We start from the raw sequence: 19,965 nt of genomic DNA, 5'->3' as shown, positions 1-19,965 counted from the left end.
TACTCCTACTCTTCCACTGTATGACGTCTCTGGAAGACATTTTATCCTGCATTCTGGCTTACTTCACGCTGTTGGTCACTTAAAAAGAATAAAGAGATAGTACACTCAGAAAAGATCTTGTAATATATTCAAGTCAATTACAAAAATGTTTTCTATTATCAAAACTAATTTAACAACGAAGCAAGGATTAACTAAATATGGTATGATTAACTGTTTTATAATATAAAAAATCGTGGAGAAATGAAAAATAATTTGGATATATGTACTGTTGTTTTCAATTGTCTGGGTACAAAGTACATGTTAAGTACAAAATGATTGTTATAATTAACAATCGAAAAGAAACAGAATATTTTGACTAATAAATGAATTAATTTAAAATACACTATGTTGTATCACTTTTCTCACATTAATATGTTTTTAAATGCATATTATAAAATTTTGGACTACAAATTGCTTATTATGAATGCTTACTTTTAGCACCTGCAACTGTTAAAAATTATTGGGAAGAGAACAAATCATACGTAACTAAGGCTAGTCCTAATCCTGCTAAGAATATAGTATTTATTGATGGTGTCAGAACCCCATTTTTGCAATCTGGAACAAGTTATAAAAATCTGATGGCATATGATCTTGCAAGGCAGTCTTTGGTGTAAGTCAATTATGCGTATATATTATTCTATCATTGCACTAATTAGAAGGTCCACAGAATGTCATAACATTAAATGTTATTTTAAGGTCATTGCAAAAAAAAATTGGATTTCCCAAAGATGTGGTTGAATACATAGTATACGGTACAGTAATGCAAGAAGTGAGAACTTCAAATGTAGGTAGAGAAGCAGCTCTAGCAGCTGGATATAGCGATCGTACTCCTGCACATACAGTAACTATGGCATGCATCAGCAGTAATCAAGCTATTACAACTGGCATGGGTCTGATTGCTTGTGGAGTATACGATGTAATTGTTGCGGGTGGTGTTGAATTTATGTCAGACATACCAATTAGACATAGCCGACGTATGAGATCCTTAATGCTGGAAGCCAACAAAGCTAAAACAGTTGGACACAAGTTAGCTCTTCTTACTAGTATTAGACCAGCACATTTCGTACCAGATGTATGTTTTATTCTTTAAAAAAATATTTTAAAAACGTTTATGTACTGTTTTTAACTGTGTCTATAAAATTACAGTTACCTGCTGTAGCAGAATTTTCTAGTGGTGAAACAATGGGACACAGTGGTGACAGATTAGCAGCTGCATTTGGAATATCAAGAAAGGAACAGGATGACTATGCTTTACGTTCACATACTCTAGCTGCTAAAGCACAACAGCAAGGATATCTTACTGATATAGTCCCTTACAAAGGTATTAACACTTAAACTGAAATGAAAGAAGCAGGGTTGTTAATCCTGCTGCTTTTAGTTCCAAATGTAGATCAAGTAGTGGATAAAGATAATGGAATTCGTGTTTCTACACCTGAACAATTGGAGAAATTGAAACCAGCATTTGTCAAGCCATATGGAACTGTAACTGCTGCAAATGCCTCCTTTTTAACTGATGGAGCATCAGCAGCTTTAATAATGACAGAAGAAAAAGCTCTCCAATTGGGCCTTACCCCAAAGGCATATTTAAGAAATTTCACTTATGTATCGCAAGATCCTGTTGATCAATTGCTTTTAGGACCAGCATATGCAATACCAAAGGTTAGAATATTTTTTATTTTTTAAAAATTGTTGATGTCGAATTGAAAACTAAACTATAAAATGAATTGTAGATATTGGAAAAAACTAAACTAAATATAAAAGATATTGGAGTATGGGAGATACATGAAGCTTTTGCTGGACAAATTTTAGCCAATTTAAAAGCATTAGATTCCGATTGGTTTGCACAAAATTATTTAGGAAAGTCTAAGAAAGTCGGAGTACCCGATCTTAATAAATGGAATGCATGGGGTGGATCTTTATCTATAGGCCATCCATTTGCAGCAACTGGAATTCGATTAGCTACGCATACCGCTAATCGACTCATCAAAGAAGATCAACAGTTTGGAATAATTGCAGCTTGTGCAGCTGGTGGACAGGTAAACAAATTCATGACACTATAATGTAAATTATTCTTATCTTATTCCTGTTAATCTAATAAAATGTGTAAATTATAGGGTGTAGGTATGATTATGGAAAGGTACCCTGGAGCTAAAGTTTGAGAGGTGAGAAGAAATACCAAGCAATTATGTCAGGAAGAAAAGCTTTGTACAAAATGTTAAATTATACAGTAAAAATATAAGCTTTTTCAGCAGAGATGGAAGAAATATTTTATAAGAAACTTTTGTATAAAATCTTTTATGAAAAAAATATTTAAATATATAGTTTTTGATATACTTTCATACACAATCTTTTTAACAATAGCTTTAGTCTAATGAAACATGGTAAAGAGAAGGAAGTGACTGCTCTGTCAAATATTGTCTAACAGCACAGTCTAAAATAGTTTTCATGTCTTGACACCCATATAATGCACGCGACTTTAAAGATTCAAGTTGTGACAAATGTAATCTTTGCCCTGCTCCTTGTGCTACTACTATTAAACCTTCCTTTGTCACATTATCACTATTTGGTAATGCAACAACAGATAAAGTAACACCAGGAGCACATTCTTCTATGTAATTTGCATCTAATACGCCTGTGCCCACTGTACTGTTTTCTTCATCTAAGGATGGAGAATTAATTAAAGTCACAGTACAACCTATAGCATAGTTCTGTAAAATAAAATTTTGTAAATAATTTCATTGTGAATGTATGTTTAGATCAAAAATATAAAAGAATACTGTTATTGTAACATACTTTGATAGGAATTCCAGCATCTATCAATGCAAGTGTAGCAGCATTCACAGATGCACAATATTCGCTTCCATCTACTTGTAGAACTTCCACATAAATATCTATTTGTGAACGGGGATATAATTCAAGATGTATAATTGCTTCCATAGCATGTTTCAATTGAAATGATCTTTCTTGTGATTTCCGATCACCTCTCGGTTTTCGTTTCCGTTCCCCAGAAGATAAACTAAATACTGCCATGCTATATTGGCAATTTACTATGCCTTTTGTAACCTTGCTCGTATTTCTTCCCGTAGAACCTCGGGGCTAATTATGACAGAAATTATGTAGATGTTAGTCTTTTATAATTTACTCATATTTTCTTTCGTGTATTATTATAATAGAAACGTAATGTAATTTTATAACCTGATGTGGTCCGTATACTGTAGCCAAAACCTTGGTATTACCATGTTCGAGATAAGCACTCCCATCAGCTTGGCCAAAAACTCCCATTCTTACGCGTATTTGCCTTAATTCTAATGCGCGTCTACCGTCTGAACGCAATCCATTCTGTTCGTCTAAGTTCTCTGGTTCAATCATTTTGTCATTACAGAACGCGTAATAAACAAAGCACGTTAACCTAAAAAGTTAGAGACCATGCTGTCCCCTCGTGAAGTTGTTTCCCCTTCCATCCTTCCCCAAACATCATACAGCTCTTTCTACGCTACCTATTTTTGTATATAAAAAAATGATATTTTTCTAGCAATGTTTCAATGAACATAAATACATGAGCGAACAATATAAACATATAATTCAAAATTTGTTATTTTATTAAGTATTTATATTTTAAAACAAATATATACAAAAGATAATTAGTATCATTGCGGTTCAATCTGTTTCTCTGAATCAGATGAAATAGTTCCTGCAAGTCCTAATTCTTTTAATAGATCTTTCTGATCATCGAAGTAATTTTTATACCACATTATGTGATCATATTTCTCTTGAATTGTCATATACGGATTTTTCGAAAGACCAATGCAGACTAATTCCATAAAATGTCGTATTGGGCCTTTAGTAGGGCACCATCCCGTCAGATGACGTTCCAAAAATATATGTTCTGAGAAATGTACATTCTGTTCCTCTTCCATACCTGCAGTACAAACGAGAACATTTCTTATTCACAAATGTTCCACAACAACTAATTAATAAATAATGTATTCATATTTATTATACCAATACCTTGCTCATTATTAATGGGAAATTTCCATAACATTCCTTCTTCAGTCCACTGAATCATTTCTTGAAACGCACTTTCAGGATAGTAAGTTGTCCACAATTTCAAACTAAACTCTTCACATGCATCCCATATTTTAAGTTCAGGAACATTTGGAGATGGCACATTTCCTTCAGTGAAAGTTGGGAAAAACTTTTCCTTTTCAACCCTAAATATTTCATATTAGATATTTCGCTAATAAATATTTCAATTTTTCAAAATAATATAATACAGTACCTTTTTTGCTTTTCTTGTTTTTGCTCTTTTAGTAATTTCTGAATTACAGAATCATGTTCCCTTGTTATTTCTTTTCTTGTATTTATTGATGGTTTTTCATTCATACTGTATTTTGTATTATATTTATCTTCACTTTCTGGTGTCTCGTTCAATCTATATTTAGATTTAATGCTCTGTTTTATACCATGTATAAACTTAGCTTCCTTATTCAATATTTTGTTATTTAGATAATCCTTTTTTCCAATCCGTTTTGTGTACTTTTCACTATAAGACATAGATTCTAATATTATTATTAGATGTTAGATATATAAATTTAATTTTATAAAACTATATACCAACATAGAGTCATAGATTTTAGGACGCTTCTTTGTGTTTTCACCTTTTTCCATTTCAGAAAGATTATTTAACATCATTGATAGAATCTTTTTTTTATCCCCACCAACTGCAGTAGTTAATGTTTCTGCTACTTTGCTTAATTGTGCTTCTACAATAAGAAAAATATTAGTTTCAATACACATTTATTATAAATGATAAGTTCATATGAAATGCTTGTTAAGATTTTTATATTGTATTTACTTATTTTTCCTTCCCTATTTCTCACAGCTATGCCAATGTCTGTGCGTTTTGAAAAATTTGTCTATAAAAATAACAAATATAAAATCAACGTATCATTAAACAAATATTGATTGATTTAAAAATAACAAAATACTCACATTTAACAAATTATTTATCATATCACTAAGGTCATTATCATTTTTTTCATTACTTTTTCTACTATTAAATGACTTAGTCTGAATTTTATCTTGCTTCTCAGTATTGGAGTCAGAATCAGAATCTGATGATGATAAATTAGATTTCAATCTAATTGTATTAATTGTAATACTTAACCATTGGCATGGTAATATGACCTGAGTTTTGATATTCCTAAAAATTTTTATTAAACGTAACATTTTCCAATTAATTAGTAAAATAAGATCAAATTTCTATGACTGATAGGTTACTGGTGTTATCATAACTATAGATTAATACTTACTTTGAAAACACTCGTGTAGATAACATTTTACTATTTTATATTATTATACTGCTTCTTATAATCCTTACCGACTACTTGTTAATTACTAAAATTGTGTTCTACTCTGTACATTAAATTACATCAAAACAATTATCGGCAATTTTTGAAATATCCGAGTCAAATAATATTCATGAAATACTTTTCTGTACAGAAGCTCAGATAGCCTCCTTATTGAAATATCAACAATTTTATTATAATAACATTCCTAATACATTCAGTTTATTAGATACCCAAATATTTACAAAAAACTTTTTACGCGACTACACAGTACATTGTAAGCAATTGTAAGTAAGTGATGACTGAAGTTGGTAACGGTTGCTAGAGGTCTACTCAAAACACCTCTCGTATTATTTAATTCAAACTAAGAAACATAATCATTTCGTATTTGTAAACGAAATAATATTGCAAATAAGAAAAAATTAACGTATATGCTTCGAATATATAATAAAGTTACATTTCTTTTACCTCTGATGCACAACATATTTGATTTTTATTTAAAAAATGCTTTATTGTACAGATTCATAATGTTCAAAGCTAGTTTATTGTATATACATAACAATGTAATATATATCTCTCATTCTTTACTTTATTTTGTCAGGCAAAATATAAGATTAAATGTTTACGAAGTCCTATGCCTGATAATGGGATCCAATAATTTGAAACTGTGAATTTAAGATACAATTATAATTTATAAATTTACATTTACAAGGCTTATAGTATACTTTTAATATTAAAATAAACTTACGCAATAATGCTATTTCAATTTCAGTGGGTTATGATGAACCCCAACACCGCCAATTGCGTAATATAACTTAAAATCTAGACAAATTAAAATTATAATGCAATAGTAAAATTTTAAAATTTATGCGTTATCATACAGCAAACGAATTATAATCTGTCAAGAAGTACATGTTCTCTTGCCCTTCTTGTCAGTTAAATGATTAAAGATGTAATATTAATTGGCGAATCAAGTAATTGATAATAATACATACACGCCAACGGAGAACTTAAGTGAGCCATAATGCGTAATTACAAGGCGCATTTCTTATCGCATTAATTTTTGCAATAATTAATTAACAACTTATGCTTAGTATCTACTGTGTTACTGCTAGTGGGAAAATAAGTCAATTTAATGAAAGGTACAGACAATAAATTACGTAAGTGAATAAATATATATCAAAATATATGGTCAATATGAAACAGGTCCATTTATACTGTGATAAAAAGAATTTCTTTCGTTGGACACATATAACTTTGGCTCTCTTTGCATGCCAGGGTATTAAAAAATGTCAAATGTACGTATGAGATATCAATCAAGACGAAGATAAATCGAGCATCATATTTGAATCCTCTAACGCTGGTAATGGTAATTCATTTTTCGCTTCTTCGATCTTCGCATCCGACATCTTTAGGAACTTAATCACCTTTTCAGTAGCAGCGATTCCACAGCTACTTACTTCATTCTGCAAAATATATTATTTAGTTGTTCAAAAATAACTGAATTAGGTAATAATCAATCGATGTTCATAGAACAAGGATAAAAATATAATTACCGATGCCGTTAAATTCATAAAATTGAAAAATTTCTGAAGTACTGACACCATAGTCGCAAAATTGTTATCTGGAAGTCTACTGCGTACCAACGATTCGTAATCCTAGAAATATATACGGATTATTTTAATGGAAATTTATTATTTTAATTAAGATTGCAATTTCATTAAAATATATTACCTTATTATCCATTATTAAGTAACCAAGCAAAAGCACTACATATGCGCCTATTAAAGTATGCTCCATATGACGACCCGCCTTTTGTAGTACTAAAGAATAAAAATATTTTATAAAATATGTTTAGAAAAATATACAATTACCTAAATAAAAATTATACAAACATTTTGTAACGGTCTCTTCAATAAATTCTTCTTGAGACTTTGTTGTTGTTGACACAGTCTCTGTTTGCTCGGAATCTTTTTTACCATCCAAGATGGCATCTGTTTTCTGTTCTTCAGCACGAGCCATTTCTTCTTGTTTGTAAAAAAGATCGATTAAAGATTCAACTCCACTTTCCTTAGCTGTTTCACAAAAAAAAAAAAATAAAATTAATACAATAAGTTTATGCTATAGAATTATATAATTTAAAATGCGTGATGTGTTTACCGTCAAAAATAGTTTCTGTTAATGAAGGAGCTTTAGATTCAATAAGAAGTTGCTTATTATCGTCACACAGTTCTACTAAATTTATCAATAAAATCAAAGCTAACATCATCATATCAAAACGTTTTTCCTCAGGAAGTGACTCGGGAACTCGTAGTAGAAGATATAAACTGCAATCTAATACGCCTGGTTGTGAACCTACTGACTTGCTACCGAAAGCTGAAATGTTCAAGAAATATGTTTCATGTTAATATAAAGACATACTTCCGTAAATATTTTACTATAAGAAACACAGAAGAAAACTTTACATTGTCGATTGAATCGATGTGTAAGATTAATGAGAACTTTAATGATGGCAAACAGACACTCTCTAATAACAGCACCAGTGGAAGTTTTATCACTTGGATCTATAGTTGGATAAATAGGAATTTCTTGTCCACAAAGGTGATACAAATTTGCTAATGTGCTGACTAAAACTCCGTTTTCATACTTTAGTAAATATACTTGATTTTCTTCATTCATATGAGTAACCTGAAATAACATAATTTAGTGAAATTCTTTGTAAAGAATATTATGTATTTATATAAAAATCATTTCTCACATTTTCTAACACACGTAGACATCTATCAACTTTACGTAATTTATCTAATAATGGATCTGTCCAACCACATCTCGTAATATCCTGAGCATTAATGTGACGATGACAATCTCTAATCGTTTTCACAATATGTTCTAAACCTCCCAATTCTCTAAGTTCTTCTTTAAACCATTCACCAGCACGTTTTGATGTGAGACTAAGAAGTGTCTCCATAGCAAGTTGTCCAACCTAATAAAAAGCAATTCTTTATTATTCACAGCCTCATAATTTTCTTATACATGTCTTGATTATACTTACAGTTATATTATCAAGATTTAAATGCTTTGCATGTCCTTGAGCTTGAATATCAGCGCATAACTGACGTACTTTTTCTTTATTTTTTAATAATTCTGCCCGACTAAGGCCACAATCATCAAGTGCATCTTTATGACTGGCATCAGATTCTAACAAACTTAACATTAATTCTAAGCAATCACGATCTAAATCCATAGCTAAACGATCTTGGCTTAACACAAACATTACAGTTGCTGTACATAAAGCAAGACTCTGCAACCAGATCCATAATAAAATTCCGAAATTCATAAATTGATAAAATTAATATACTTTTTGAAGATAATACAATTGTTTACCTGGTCTTTAGTTGCATCATGAAGAGCTTTAAAGAATTTAGCAACAGTTCCATGAGCGCGTACATGCATGCGAAATGCAGGTGCCATACATTTGCTCGCTAGTCGTATAGCAGAAAGGCAACGAGTAGCATTTGGATTATTTTCCCTTAGAGTATCTAATATATACTCAACATCATCGTTAAACTCTTGAAATTCTCCACTTTCTTGAATCTGATGAGCCTTTTTCACATTTTTTACCACAGTGTAGAACTATAAAACAAATAATATTTAGTATCATAATAAAATAATAATTTTATCGAAAAAGCACTCAATATACATACGCCTTTAACTTTTTTGCCACAACGAACACTTGTTATAGCATCTGATTCATCTTCAAAATCTACATCAACTTCAGGATACTTTACAACTCGCGTCAATTGTGAAGAATCAAATTCTTCTTCGTATGTTTCAGGCCCTGCACCGCTATGGGATCCTGAAGCAGCAGTTGGAGTAGTGTTTCCAGTATTAGAAGCATCTGTAGTACTGGATTCTTTATCGCTATCACACCATTTGTGTTTGTACAATGCTCTCCTTTTGTTTCCATTTGTTGCCCCAGTTGAACGACTCTTAAAGATACTACCCTTTTTAGTAGCAGGTTTTTGAACAGTTATAGATGGAACATTTGGCGGTTGCGATTCTGAGACTGTACTTGTTACATGTAACGCGGTATCGCTCTCTGCGTTACCGCTCACGCCTTCACTGTCATCACTTCCAGAGAACCAATCTTGATCAACTAAAGTTTTAGCTGTAGCTGTGTCATTATCAGTTGCACGAACTGAATGTTCTGCTTCTATTTCAGGATCAGGTTCTGGTTCTGGTTCAGGCTCAGGCTCAGGCTCAGGCTCTGGCTCTGGCTCTGGTTCTACTTCGGGTTCTGGTTCAAGAACAGCTTCTGGTTCAGACTCTATAGTAGTTTTAGAGATTACTTCATTTGTTGGAATATCTATTGAACAATGTTGAATTTCATTTGGAACAGTTTCTGCAGCTTCTTCAGTTTCTGTGGTGTTCATTATCATTGGTCTTGTCTGCATTGGATCAGAATCACTTGATAGTATGTCAATTAATTCTTGAGTTGTAGTTGGCAGTGGTTGATCACGCCCAATTAATGGTTCAATTGTTGGTTTGCAGGAATATGTTGAACTGCAGTCAGTCTTAACAATATCGTAATGAGATATTAAGGTGTTATTAGAATCAGTAACAGATTTTCTAAGAGTTAAAGAAAGACCAGAACTATGAGAATTAGTAGTTACTGGTGTTGTAGATACAACAGAAGATGTTGTTAAATCTAAATGCAGGTTTTTTGCCCGACTACGAGTAGTTCTTCGCATCTCCGAATTTTCTAAAGGTATTGACACAGTAGAGATAATAGGTTGCTGAGAACGAACTGTCTTTTGATCAGACTTTAATATATCTGTATTAAAATTCTTACGTTCAATATCTACTTTTGTGGAACTAATTAGTGGTGTGGAAATTCTGTATGTTTCAGGTTCAGGCTCTGGGGTGTTTTGTACATTTCCACAGACTAGCCGTGCTGTGCCTTTGCATATTCTCAATACAATAGGAGGCTTTCCTTCTTCTCTACTAGGAGCCTCATTATTGGTTGCCTCTACAGTGTCTGCTACTTTTTTGGTTGTAGCACTTGATATTTTAGGCAGAGGTTGTTTTGGTGCTGGCTGTGGAGAGGTTTTTTGAGCTCGAGCTCTACCATAATTTGAGTCAGGTACTTGTCTGTACATTGCCACATCCTGGCGAGATTCCTCTAATGCAGGTGAAACATTTCTACTTTTAAAAAACTTCTTAGGTTTAACGACTGGTGGTGCAGCATCTGGTTTATTGTCAGGATCAGTTTCAAATGAAAATGGATCTTTTCCAGAATTCACACGAGTATTCTGATTTCCATAATCTAACTTAATTCTTTTTGCACCAAATGTATTATGAATATCATCTCTTCTCCCTGCAAACAAAGGTAGAAAAAATAAAGGAGTACAGTATAATAAAATATATTAACTCTATGGATAGAAAATCTTGCGTACCATTGATATTTGTACTCCTGATAGATGTAAAGGATGTTATACCCCATTTTCCAACAGTGCCTGCTGATTTAGCAGCAGAAGGTCGATTACTATTTTCTCTAAAAAGTTTATCAAACTGGATGCTCCCAGGCGTCACACTGCTGACCTTACGGCTGTAAGATTTTGTGTAACTACGGGACGTCATGTTGTATTCCTCGGTATTTTAAAAACGTTCCACATCTCAAAAATCACAAATAAGAATGTCCCCTCTCATTTTTTTAAAACTCATCAATATATTATGGTAAATCAGCATTGACTAGTCGCACGCTTGCGATAAAGTGTTGTAATTGGGGAAAAATCTTCAACGCATAGGAACGCTATTTTGAACAATAATCGGAAAGCCGTAGGAAGAATCAAGAAGCAAGATATTCGAAACATATGAAAGAAACAAACGCCATGTTTCATTTGCTATTTACCCCGATGCACAAATTTGCAAAACTGTAACTTCAATTTCAATTCATGTTCCGAAACATTGTCCTTATATTCATTATCCTCGAATCTATGTCTTCACACTTATCGTTTAACTATTAGGATATTTTAGTATCTGCATAAGTTCAATTAGAAATATTAGTCATAACATGATCTTGAGCCATCTGTCGATGTTTTTCGTTTCAAGATTTAGATACATACCATACACAAAAAAAACGAGTAATACAATACACAAGATCGTAATACTTGTACTATCCAATAGGTAGAGCCAAAGAACCACGTTTCCTACCTTCCCATCTACTTTATCGGTAGGAAATCATCCAATCAAAATCTATTTTATATGATGAATAGACTAATTAACACTTTTCTTCGACTTTGCGATTTTTTTTCCTTCCATTCACCTTTAATTATTCATATTTACAGATACTTATTATTTCATTTACTTCCCTCTGGATCCTCATTGCTTTGGTATCCGCAATTTCTTCTCATAAAATGTTTTCAAAAAATCATCTGAAAGAATACTAACAAAATTAAGATAATTTATATAAAAATCATATAATTTTACATATACTTTTATTTCAAATGTGTAATATCCGTAATAAAATATTAAGTAATGAAGTTAATATCCAAGAATTTTTTAAATTTTCTAATACTCTAAATAATTATACATTGTTGTCTCTGTAGAAATATTCAAGATATTCAATAAAGAAAAAATCTACTACTTATACAATAAATTAGGAACATACTATAGCTAATAGAAAATGTGTCGATTGCGTATACACATGTATTATACTGTATAGCGCTGATTGTCTGTCAAATGATATTTGCACTGTCAAATTTCACATACACATATATTGCATACGAACATATTGCAATGTTAGTTACTTAATAAATCATATTTAATTCCTCATTCGAGTTTCTACTTTCAACGTACAAAAACGTTCATATAAGATGAAGCACGTTTTATCTTAATTAAGGTTAAAAGAACACATATGATAAGTTTATTTTATTTTTGATAGTTCTACCTTATAGAGCATCACAGTTTATAATAATCTATGAATTTAGGCGTATTCAACAGAGTTAATCTTAAGGTAACTTATCGTTAATGTATTTTTGGTCCAAGAGCAACAAAGTATCTATATGCAAATTTGTTGACTTCTAGGATTCCCAAGGAGGAATGTATTCAGAATGGGCTTCACTAAGTGTTTTAGTCCAACAAGGCTCAGAAGAGAGTCAAAGCGTTCTGGAGAAATTTTCTCCTGGAGCAGGAAAAGAAGTTGCCTTGTCTATTGTACGCCAACTTGCTGCAAATCTTGGCATTACACAAGCAGCTGAGCCTAGTCCATTATGTACAGATAAGGAAGTACAATGGTGCATGGAAGTAATATGTTTTGGATTGTCATTGCCTTTAGCTGAGCATGACACTGTCAGAGACTGTGTCAATGTTTATTGTGAATGGCTATCTGCATTATATTCTACACCAAAGATTTGTGTACCCAGGCCAATTATAGATGATCCTAATTTTTATGCCAGGAAAATAATAAGCCATTTCCATAACTTATTTGTCCCACGAAAAGGAGAAGGTAATAAAGTTTACTTCTTCTGCTCCTATTATTTAATTTTTATAGTCATTTTGAGAGACAATAGAAGAAGATCTCCATCTCCATCTTCTTATAGTATAAATATTTCTATTTAACATTTTGTAATTGTCTTTTCCTTCGTAGTCTGGCCATTTCTATATCAGGATTTAGGTAATTTGGAATTAAAAAAGAACTGATATGAATGATTTCTATATTAATGTATATTATATATAAGCAATGACTGTGAGATGTTAAATATTATTTATAGGAACAGATACAATTAATAGGCAAGCTGTTTTGTGTCATAGAGTACTTAGAACATTACAACAAATTGCAAGAGGTCCTGCAACTTTGGAAAGAGAAACATGGGAAAGTTTATTATTATTCCTCATTGGAATTAATGATGCACTTTTAGCACCCCCAGCTACAAGGGAAGATGCTGGAGAACAGTTGTGTGAAAGAGTGCTAGGTGTATTATTAGAGGTATTATTTTAATATGATTATGGTAGTATTCATTAAACATTTTTTTAAACATTAAATATTTTAAGGTCTGGCTGGTGGCATGTGAACGCAATTTTCCTTCCCCGCCTTTATGGCGCACTTTACGAGAATCGTGTCTTCGGTGGCGACACAGATTAGCGTTGGTAGAGCAATGGAATCGTGTTTGTCTTGCTCTTACAGCAAGACTTTTACAAATTATGTATGGTCCAATGTTTCCAGAGTTAAAAATAAGTTAGTTCTATTCATTAATAGCTCAAATTGTCTTATTTATCAATTTGTAACATAAAATATAATGCTTGTAGGCGAAGAAGATTCTCAGCTTGTACCGCTCACAATGTCGGATGAAGCAGTAGCTCAAGCATGGTACAGACTTCTTAGAACCATTGGTGATCCAGTTGATCTATGTAGACCTGCTGTGGTTTCACAGACACAAGCATTTTTGCAGTATGCTATTGCTAGTCCAAATGTTATAGATCCATGTCAGCATCCATGTTTGCAAAGTCTACCACAAATATTTTTGAAAGCTATAAAAGGTATAGCTGGACAGGTTGATGCTTTTCTCGGTAAGCGTATTATCCTAATTAAACATTGAGACATGCTACTTCTATTCAAAGTAAGGGAAATCCTTTTGTACATTTTTCTTACTTACCAAAGTAGCACAGACACGTATACACACTTCGGCTTCTTTTCTGGGTGTTGGTTGCACGCGATCACAAATTTTTTAGGAGTTTCACAGGCATGTTGCTGGGAAGAATGTTGCGTATCAACCGTCGCATCTGGATCTGTTAGCATTGGAAGTGGCGGTGTAGGTTGGGACAAGTCAAGTGGTAAAGATATGACACAACCTTCTCCTACACCTCCAACACAACGCAGACTTGCCAAAAGTTTTAGTGTAACACCTTCTGCAGTGACCAAGGGTATTCAGCACTTGCCTTCTGATTTCTTATTATATTTCTTAGACTTTAACAAGTACTGTCTAGGCTTTACAACTTTTTTCACTTTAAAGAGATACTCTATTTCATATTATCATATTAAACAATTATTTTATATTATGCATCATGTTTCATATGTAATGTGTACTGTAGGAATTCCAAAAGCTTCCTTAATTGGCTTAACAACAAGTCGTGTTACAAGTACACCACCTATGTTGATATCTAATTCAGGCCCCTCATCTGCCTCGAGTACAGCGTGTAAGAATTTATTAAATAATTTATGGTCCATAAAATAACGTACTTATTGCGTTACAAAATTGTTGTGTTTTTATAGCCATGACTTCCCTAGTTCAAGATATCAGGCCTCCATTAGCACCAGGACGTCCAAAATGTAATAGTATATTACATCTTTTTGGAGAATGGTTATACGAAGCTGCATTTATAGGCACAGATGGATGGTCACAAAACTTACCACGTAGGTTTCGCTTTGTGCAGTATCAAGTATAAACAATAGTTATATTTATTTATTCTGTCTAAAACAGAACCTTCGGGTGCAACGAAACGTCCATCTTCTGTGCTCGTTGATGGTCCCAGTTCATTGCAAGAAACTGTTAATGATGTTCCACCAACATTATGTATAGATCGTTATGAATCTGGGAGAGCAGAAGCTTTAGGTGCACTCTGTAGGATATTTTGTTCTAAGAAAACTGGTGAAGAAATTTTACCTGTCTATCTAGCTAGATTTTATCAGGCGATATATCATGGCCTCAAAGTTGATGAAGTAATAATCTACTGATTTAAACCTTACATTACAGTCCCAATAAAAATATGAATAATACATATTTATCGTTTTAATTACAGTCTCGTGAATGCGGCGAAACATTGGCAAGCATTATTTTGAATTCTGCTGATTTATTCCGATTAGATTTAAATGGTGTACAAGTATTAGTACCTGCAATGATATCTGCTTTAGAAACTGTACTTCCAGAGAAAGACTTAAAACTTAAATCTAACATAGTATCAAAACCAGATCTAAGAAGAGCTTCAATACATTTATTAATATCAATGCTAGCATTACCATTGCACTTTCAAGTAATTAACATGTACAATTATTTATTTAATAATAATTATTTATTTTATTATTTTTGTCGATTTACATATTAAAACCATTCCATATGATTTATGTTTTGATTTTGCAGAATCTTACTATCAAAGAACTTCCGACATTTTCGAGCTCAGTTATTACAGACAAGAGCCACGTGACATTTGCGCAATTAAAATCGAGGCTAATGAATTTACTTATAAATGCATTGCAAGTTGAAACTGATCCTCAGAATACTCATATGTTATTAGGTAAGTTAGGAACTATTCTGGTAAAATTTGTATAGTTTATTATTATCTTTTTTTAGGAGCACTTTTATTGAGTGTACAAGACTCTGCAGCAGCAGAGGAAGTTGAGCAAGTAACACAACCTGACACGGTAGTACATGATTCCACTGTCAATCTATTGTCATCAGGTTTGTCGTCATTTATAATTGAAATTATCTTAGCTTTTTATATACATACCGAATGTGCTGTTTTATATCTTTTGAGATTTATTATCGTTTGTATTCAAACTTGGAAAGCAATCTTAAATAGCATCCTCTCAGTATTAGTAGCAGGTGATAATGCTCCCTTGCTCAAAATGGACATTCATTAACATTTACTGGTTGCTTGTAAATGAAAAGTTAGTAATTCAGCATAATTATGCAACATAAGATCATGATGCTTAACATCATCTTTTTGTATTTGCTTTACACGTGCTTATGTGAAACGTCACTCGTTTTTATTATTATGAGTTGTGTTTTGTTGTGCATTCGCGCCATTGTACCGTCTCATCATCGCTTGATAGTCACCAGCGATTCAGCCAGTCAAATAAGTATATCCAGTGATCAACGATCGCTTGGCGAAGCCTCTGATATTGCAACTCTTCAAGAGGAATGTATTGCATTCGGTAAATACAAGTATTTTTTATAATTAGTTTTGCTTTCGATTATCGTACGTATACACAAAATATCGTGAAACATCATCTTACTTTTTCATTCTTCTATTTCTGTTATATATTAAAGCTTTCTTCAAAAAAGGCTTGTATCTTAAAAAAAAGAACTTTTATTATAAATTTATAGTCGTATGTTAACAATTAGTCTACAAAAAATAATTACAATAATTATAAAGTATGGGGTGGTGTTACAGATTCAGCTCACGCTCTTTTCGTGCGAGCAACTTACTTAGTCTGTCATAGATTAATATCATCATGGAAGACAGATCTAAACATTTCATTGGCAGCTCTTGAAATACTGTCAGGATTAGCAAGAACACGTATTCGTGAAACAGGTAATTTATCATACTTGTAGAAAGAAAGACATTTTCTAATTTATGAAATACATTCAGTTAAAAAATATTAAATGTTTGACATGCAGCAAGGAAACTTACAGGTTGAATTATATGCTGTTACATAAATTACAATGTAAACTTTAGTTATGCTACAGCCACTATTTTGTAAATTTCACAGATGCTTTAGAGTGTAAACGTGCTGTCAAATGGCTTTGCGATTACATTGCGTATCAATGTTGGCGTCCACCTCCAGCTCATTCAAAAGATCTACATTCTTCTATTGTTGCTGCTTTTAGTTGCTTAACAACTTGGTTAACTGCTCATCCGCAATTACTGCAAGTTAGTATTTTATATACATATTCATTGTGATGTGTCTTTTTTTAAAACAGATTTATATTTACAATCAATTTCGTAGGATAAGGATTGTCTAACAACAGTTCTAGAGGTAGTTGAACTTGGCGTATCAGGAACCAAAAGTGTAGGAAAACCTGGTGAACCCGTTAAAATGAAAGATGAGAAGGAGTTAAAGCCTGCATCTATGCGTGTTAGAGACGCCGCTGATGCACTTCTTACAGTTATTTTAGAACAAGTATGCGAACATTTATGGTGCTAAGATTTAACTGAAGCATTATCTGAAACAAGTTATCTTTTTATAGGTCGGTTACTTTCCAAGTGCATGTGGAGCACAATCGTTATCATCTTTATTGGATGAAGTGTCGCTCCTTCGGCATTGTAATAGTTGGACAGGTGGTCGTGTGCCACGTCAAGCGGCGGTCGAAAGATTTCGATATTTCGTTGCTGAGAACGCTACTATATTGGCTTTATTGGAAGAACCTCTTGGAAACGATCAAGATCCACAACCAACAGTAACTGTACTGATACGTGGTCCATTCGGTAGACACGCATGGACCATGCAACTTCGACATTTACCAAGACATAGATCCAGCATAAGGAGTGTCAACACAAATCCAGGTCGACCACTGCCGCTGGCAGAAGCTGCGCCTCGAACAGATTATAAACCTAAATTCTTTCCCGATAATGTGGATAGAATTCCTCATTGCAAAGTGTATGATCAATTTGATTAAACTATTTTTCTATACATATATTGTTATAGATATTAATATATTTAGATAAAGTTTAAAGTTTATCAAGATGATCTGATTCTTTTAACAGAGATGAATCTATACCGAGCCTTGAAGCAGTTATGAACGATAATGACGTAGTGAGGAACGAACATCAAATTTTATCACAATTGCTGGAGCGTCAAATGAACATTGAATCAAAGCATTGCGATGGAAATGAGAAAATATCGGAGGAAAAAGCAGAGGAATGTGTGCCACCACAAATCTGTCACGAATTTCAAACGGCGCGTCTCTTTTTAAGTCATTTTGGTTTCCTGAATATGGAACCTAAGCTAAATGACGAATCTAGGAATAGTAGTCTCATTGCTTTAGATCCAACCATTCCAGGATTCTGTTTAGATTTAGAAACCTTAGATAATATCAGCCCAAGAACATGTGATACTGTGTATATTTTTTATGTGAAAGCTGGTCAAAAAACTCCTACAGAAATATTGTCTAATGTGGTATGATTTTTTTTCCATTTAATAAACATTTCCATGATGCGTATGTATTTATGTTTAAAATATTTACATTTACAGTTAAATGAATCTAATGTATCGCCAAACTTTTTGGAATTCTTAAATTCTCTCGGATGGACAGTTTCTGTATCCACGCATGCAGGCTGGACTGGCCATGTTTCTACCTCGTGGAGAGTGACACCACATTTGAATGTACCACAACCCGCTCATAGCGAACATGGTGGTGCTCTTTACAATGGCGATACTCATGTACTTTATTGGGCTGATGTTAGCTCAGAAATTGCTTTTGTTGTGCCAACTCAGTCAAACAATATGGTGAACTCTGACTCATTAGAAGAAGCAAGTTATTCTAGCGATGTCAGTGTTAATCAAGGTATGAATTCTGAAAGAAATGAGTAATAGTACAAGGATGAAATTGTTGAGTGTATGTAATTATTACAGTTTGGTTTGAAAGAAGTATCAGCGAAAGTATTAGCTCTCGAAACTATGGAACAGGGCAAAACACAACTCAGAATTCGCGAGCGATGTCACTCGATTTAGAGAAACAGCCTCCAAGTTTAACAGGGTCTAGTCCTTCTAGTTCTTCTAGCACAGATCCAGTTAAACCAAGAAGAACAACGAAACAAGTTTTACCTGTACAAACTGACATCAAGATTATGGTTGTTTGGCTAGAAAGCTTGGAGGATTATGCACAATTTCCAATTGGTACTCTTATATTCTTAAATATTTTTCCTTTTATTAAATCATTGAATTGATTTTAATGTTCATTTTTTAACATAGCCGAACTTCTTCCTTGTACATATACTGGCCTTGAACAGTCCAGAGTAATACAACCATCAGACGTACAAGTGATTTTTCTTCAAGCTCTCAGCAATGGATTAATGAGAGTTAGATTGCAAGGTCCAGTTTCTAGAATCAATTTAGCCACTCCTTTAATTGATGGTATGGTTGTATCCAGAAGAGTACTAGGGACACTTGTTAGGCAAACAACATTAAATATGGGCCGTAGAAAAAGGCTTGACAATGATAGGTATGTTGAATTACATTTTAATCTGATACTAATTTCTTTAATATTTGTATTTCTTTTCAGTTATCACCCCCCACATGTACGTAGACGCTTGAAGATTCAAGAAATGGTACAAAAGTATAGAAAAAACTTGACTGACCCAGAATTATTAACACTTCTGTTTAGCAGTACACAGACTTATCAAGTTTAATAATTTTACTGTAAATGAAATAAATTAACGTTTAATCATTTATATTATAACAAAGATCTATTTCTAAATAATATTTATCATCACAGTATTATGTTCAATATTCCCAGATTGTGTACATGATTATAAGTTTAAGAAAAATAGTTAATAAATAATGTTTTAACAAAAGGTTCAGAATATTTCTTTACTCTTTCAATAAAAATTTTAATTAATTCATCGACGTCATAATATTTACTATATCGCTATAATACTATAAATAAATTTGCAATTTATTTATATCCTGAAGTAAGGATAGAATTTATAAATAAGTCAACTTTCAATGAAAAGTATCAAATATTTCGAAATAATCTTGGTAAGTAGTTACCTAAATAATAATTATTGTGTTCTAAATATGTCATGAATTGTAATGTAGAGTATGTTTATTAATAGTGTTACATACGTTAAGCGATTGTTG

General features: G+C 32.6%; 5 protein-coding genes across 5 annotated transcripts; 2 read left to right on the top strand and 3 right to left on the bottom strand.

Moving 5' to 3' along the window:
• The first annotated feature begins 66 nt into the window (after positions 1-66).
• Positions 67-2,292, top strand: Mtpbeta (mitochondrial trifunctional protein beta subunit). The gene is made up of 7 exons (XM_076382879.1): positions 67-200; positions 478-649; positions 736-1,111; positions 1,186-1,360; positions 1,418-1,698; positions 1,770-2,075; positions 2,154-2,292. Exons 1-7 carry the CDS (start codon positions 146-148, stop codon positions 2,196-2,198), a joined length of 1,410 nt encoding a protein of 469 aa, XP_076238994.1. The 5' UTR covers positions 67-145; the 3' UTR covers positions 2,199-2,292.
• On the bottom strand, positions 2,100-3,596 carry Ski6 (exosome complex component Ski6). Its single transcript, XM_076382881.1, has 3 exons — positions 3,235-3,596; positions 2,833-3,135; positions 2,100-2,747 (listed from the first exon to the last, which is right to left on the bottom strand). Exons 1-3 carry the CDS (start codon positions 3,406-3,408, stop codon positions 2,403-2,405), a joined length of 822 nt encoding a protein of 273 aa, XP_076238996.1. The 5' UTR covers positions 3,409-3,596; the 3' UTR covers positions 2,100-2,402.
• A 19-nt stretch (positions 3,597-3,615) lies between these two features.
• On the bottom strand, positions 3,616-5,680 carry Mrps31 (mitochondrial ribosomal protein S31). The gene is made up of 7 exons (XM_076382880.1): positions 5,352-5,680; positions 5,032-5,242; positions 4,895-4,955; positions 4,658-4,802; positions 4,319-4,582; positions 4,048-4,250; positions 3,616-3,958 (listed from the first exon to the last, which is right to left on the bottom strand). The coding sequence occupies exons 1-7, from the start codon at positions 5,375-5,377 to the stop codon at positions 3,687-3,689; spliced, it is 1,182 nt and encodes a 393-aa protein (XP_076238995.1). The 5' UTR covers positions 5,378-5,680; the 3' UTR covers positions 3,616-3,686.
• A 345-nt stretch (positions 5,681-6,025) lies between these two features.
• Positions 6,026-11,435, bottom strand: Wapl (cohesin release factor wings apart-like). Its single transcript, XM_076382878.1, has 11 exons — positions 10,844-11,435; positions 9,092-10,764; positions 8,772-9,020; positions 8,440-8,688; positions 8,146-8,370; positions 7,853-8,075; positions 7,548-7,763; positions 7,283-7,462; positions 7,122-7,210; positions 6,944-7,045; positions 6,026-6,853 (listed from the first exon to the last, which is right to left on the bottom strand). Exons 1-11 carry the CDS (start codon positions 11,025-11,027, stop codon positions 6,704-6,706), a joined length of 3,540 nt encoding a protein of 1,179 aa, XP_076238993.1. The 5' UTR covers positions 11,028-11,435; the 3' UTR covers positions 6,026-6,703.
• A 158-nt stretch (positions 11,436-11,593) lies between these two features.
• On the top strand, positions 11,594-19,679 carry LOC143182394 (ral GTPase-activating protein subunit beta). The gene is made up of 25 exons (XM_076383356.1): positions 11,594-11,619; positions 12,331-12,402; positions 12,474-12,894; positions 13,036-13,062; positions 13,160-13,374; positions 13,440-13,623; positions 13,695-13,955; positions 14,118-14,309; positions 14,478-14,582; positions 14,659-14,799; positions 14,867-15,105; positions 15,186-15,416; positions 15,524-15,677; positions 15,734-15,841; positions 16,216-16,317; positions 16,557-16,697; positions 16,784-16,798; positions 16,876-17,036; positions 17,113-17,286; positions 17,354-17,763; positions 17,871-18,282; positions 18,358-18,670; positions 18,739-19,002; positions 19,078-19,327; positions 19,388-19,679. The coding sequence occupies exons 2-25, from the start codon at positions 12,367-12,369 to the stop codon at positions 19,512-19,514; spliced, it is 4,683 nt and encodes a 1,560-aa protein (XP_076239471.1). The 5' UTR covers positions 11,594-11,619; positions 12,331-12,366; the 3' UTR covers positions 19,515-19,679.
• The last annotated feature ends 286 nt before the right edge of the window (positions 19,680-19,965 follow it).

The sequence above is a fragment of the Calliopsis andreniformis genome, chromosome 8, assembly GCF_051401765.1.
Source record: "Calliopsis andreniformis isolate RMS-2024a chromosome 8, iyCalAndr_principal, whole genome shotgun sequence".
In the NCBI taxonomy this organism is placed as follows: Eukaryota; Metazoa; Arthropoda; class Insecta; order Hymenoptera; family Andrenidae; genus Calliopsis; species Calliopsis andreniformis.
The sequence above is the reverse complement of the archived record's forward strand: the minus strand, read 5'-3'. Positions and strand labels throughout refer to the sequence as shown.

Bases quoted from the DNA above. Each gene is read 5' to 3' on its own strand.
- LOC143182394 (XM_076383356.1), top strand. From the start codon at position 12,367: ATGAATTTAGGCGTATTCAACAGAGTTAATCTTAAG. The intron at 14,583-14,658 runs GTAAGAATTTAT...GTGTTTTTATAG, and splicing joins ATCTGCCTCGAGTACAGCGT to CCATGACTTCCCTAGTTCAA. The intron at 19,003-19,077 runs GTACTCTTATAT...TTTTTAACATAG, and splicing joins TTATGCACAATTTCCAATTG to CCGAACTTCTTCCTTGTACA.
- Wapl (XM_076382878.1), bottom strand. From the start codon at position 11,027: ATGACGTCCCGTAGTTACACAAAATCTTACAGCCGTAAGGTCAGCAGT. The intron at 10,765-10,843 runs GTACGCAAGATT...CTTTGTTTGCAG, and splicing joins CAGGAGTACAAATATCAATG to GGAGAAGAGATGATATTCAT. The intron at 8,371-8,439 runs GTAAGTATAATC...GCTTTTTATTAG, and splicing joins TAAATCTTGATAATATAACT to GTTGGACAACTTGCTATGGA.
- Ski6 (XM_076382881.1), bottom strand. From the start codon at position 3,408: ATGATTGAACCAGAGAACTTAGACGAACAGAATGGATTGCGTTCAGAC. The intron at 3,136-3,234 runs GTTATAAAATTA...TGTCATAATTAG, and splicing joins CAGTATACGGACCACATCAG to CCCCGAGGTTCTACGGGAAG. The intron at 2,748-2,832 runs GTATGTTACAAT...TTTATTTTACAG, and splicing joins ATGCTGGAATTCCTATCAAA to AACTATGCTATAGGTTGTAC.
- Mrps31 (XM_076382880.1), bottom strand. From the start codon at position 5,377: ATGTTATCTACACGAGTGTTTTCAAA. The intron at 4,803-4,894 runs GTAAATACAATA...TTCTTATTGTAG, and splicing joins AAATAGGGAAGGAAAAATAA to AAGCACAATTAAGCAAAGTA. The intron at 4,251-4,318 runs GTACTGTATTAT...TGAAATATTTAG, and splicing joins AAACAAGAAAAGCAAAAAAG to GGTTGAAAAGGAAAAGTTTT.
- Mtpbeta (XM_076382879.1), top strand. From the start codon at position 146: ATGTTTTCTATTATCAAAACTAATTTAACAACGAAGCAAGGATTAACT. The intron at 201-477 runs GTATGATTAACT...GCTTACTTTTAG, and splicing joins GCAAGGATTAACTAAATATG to CACCTGCAACTGTTAAAAAT. The intron at 2,076-2,153 runs GTAAACAAATTC...TGTAAATTATAG, and splicing joins CTTGTGCAGCTGGTGGACAG to GGTGTAGGTATGATTATGGA.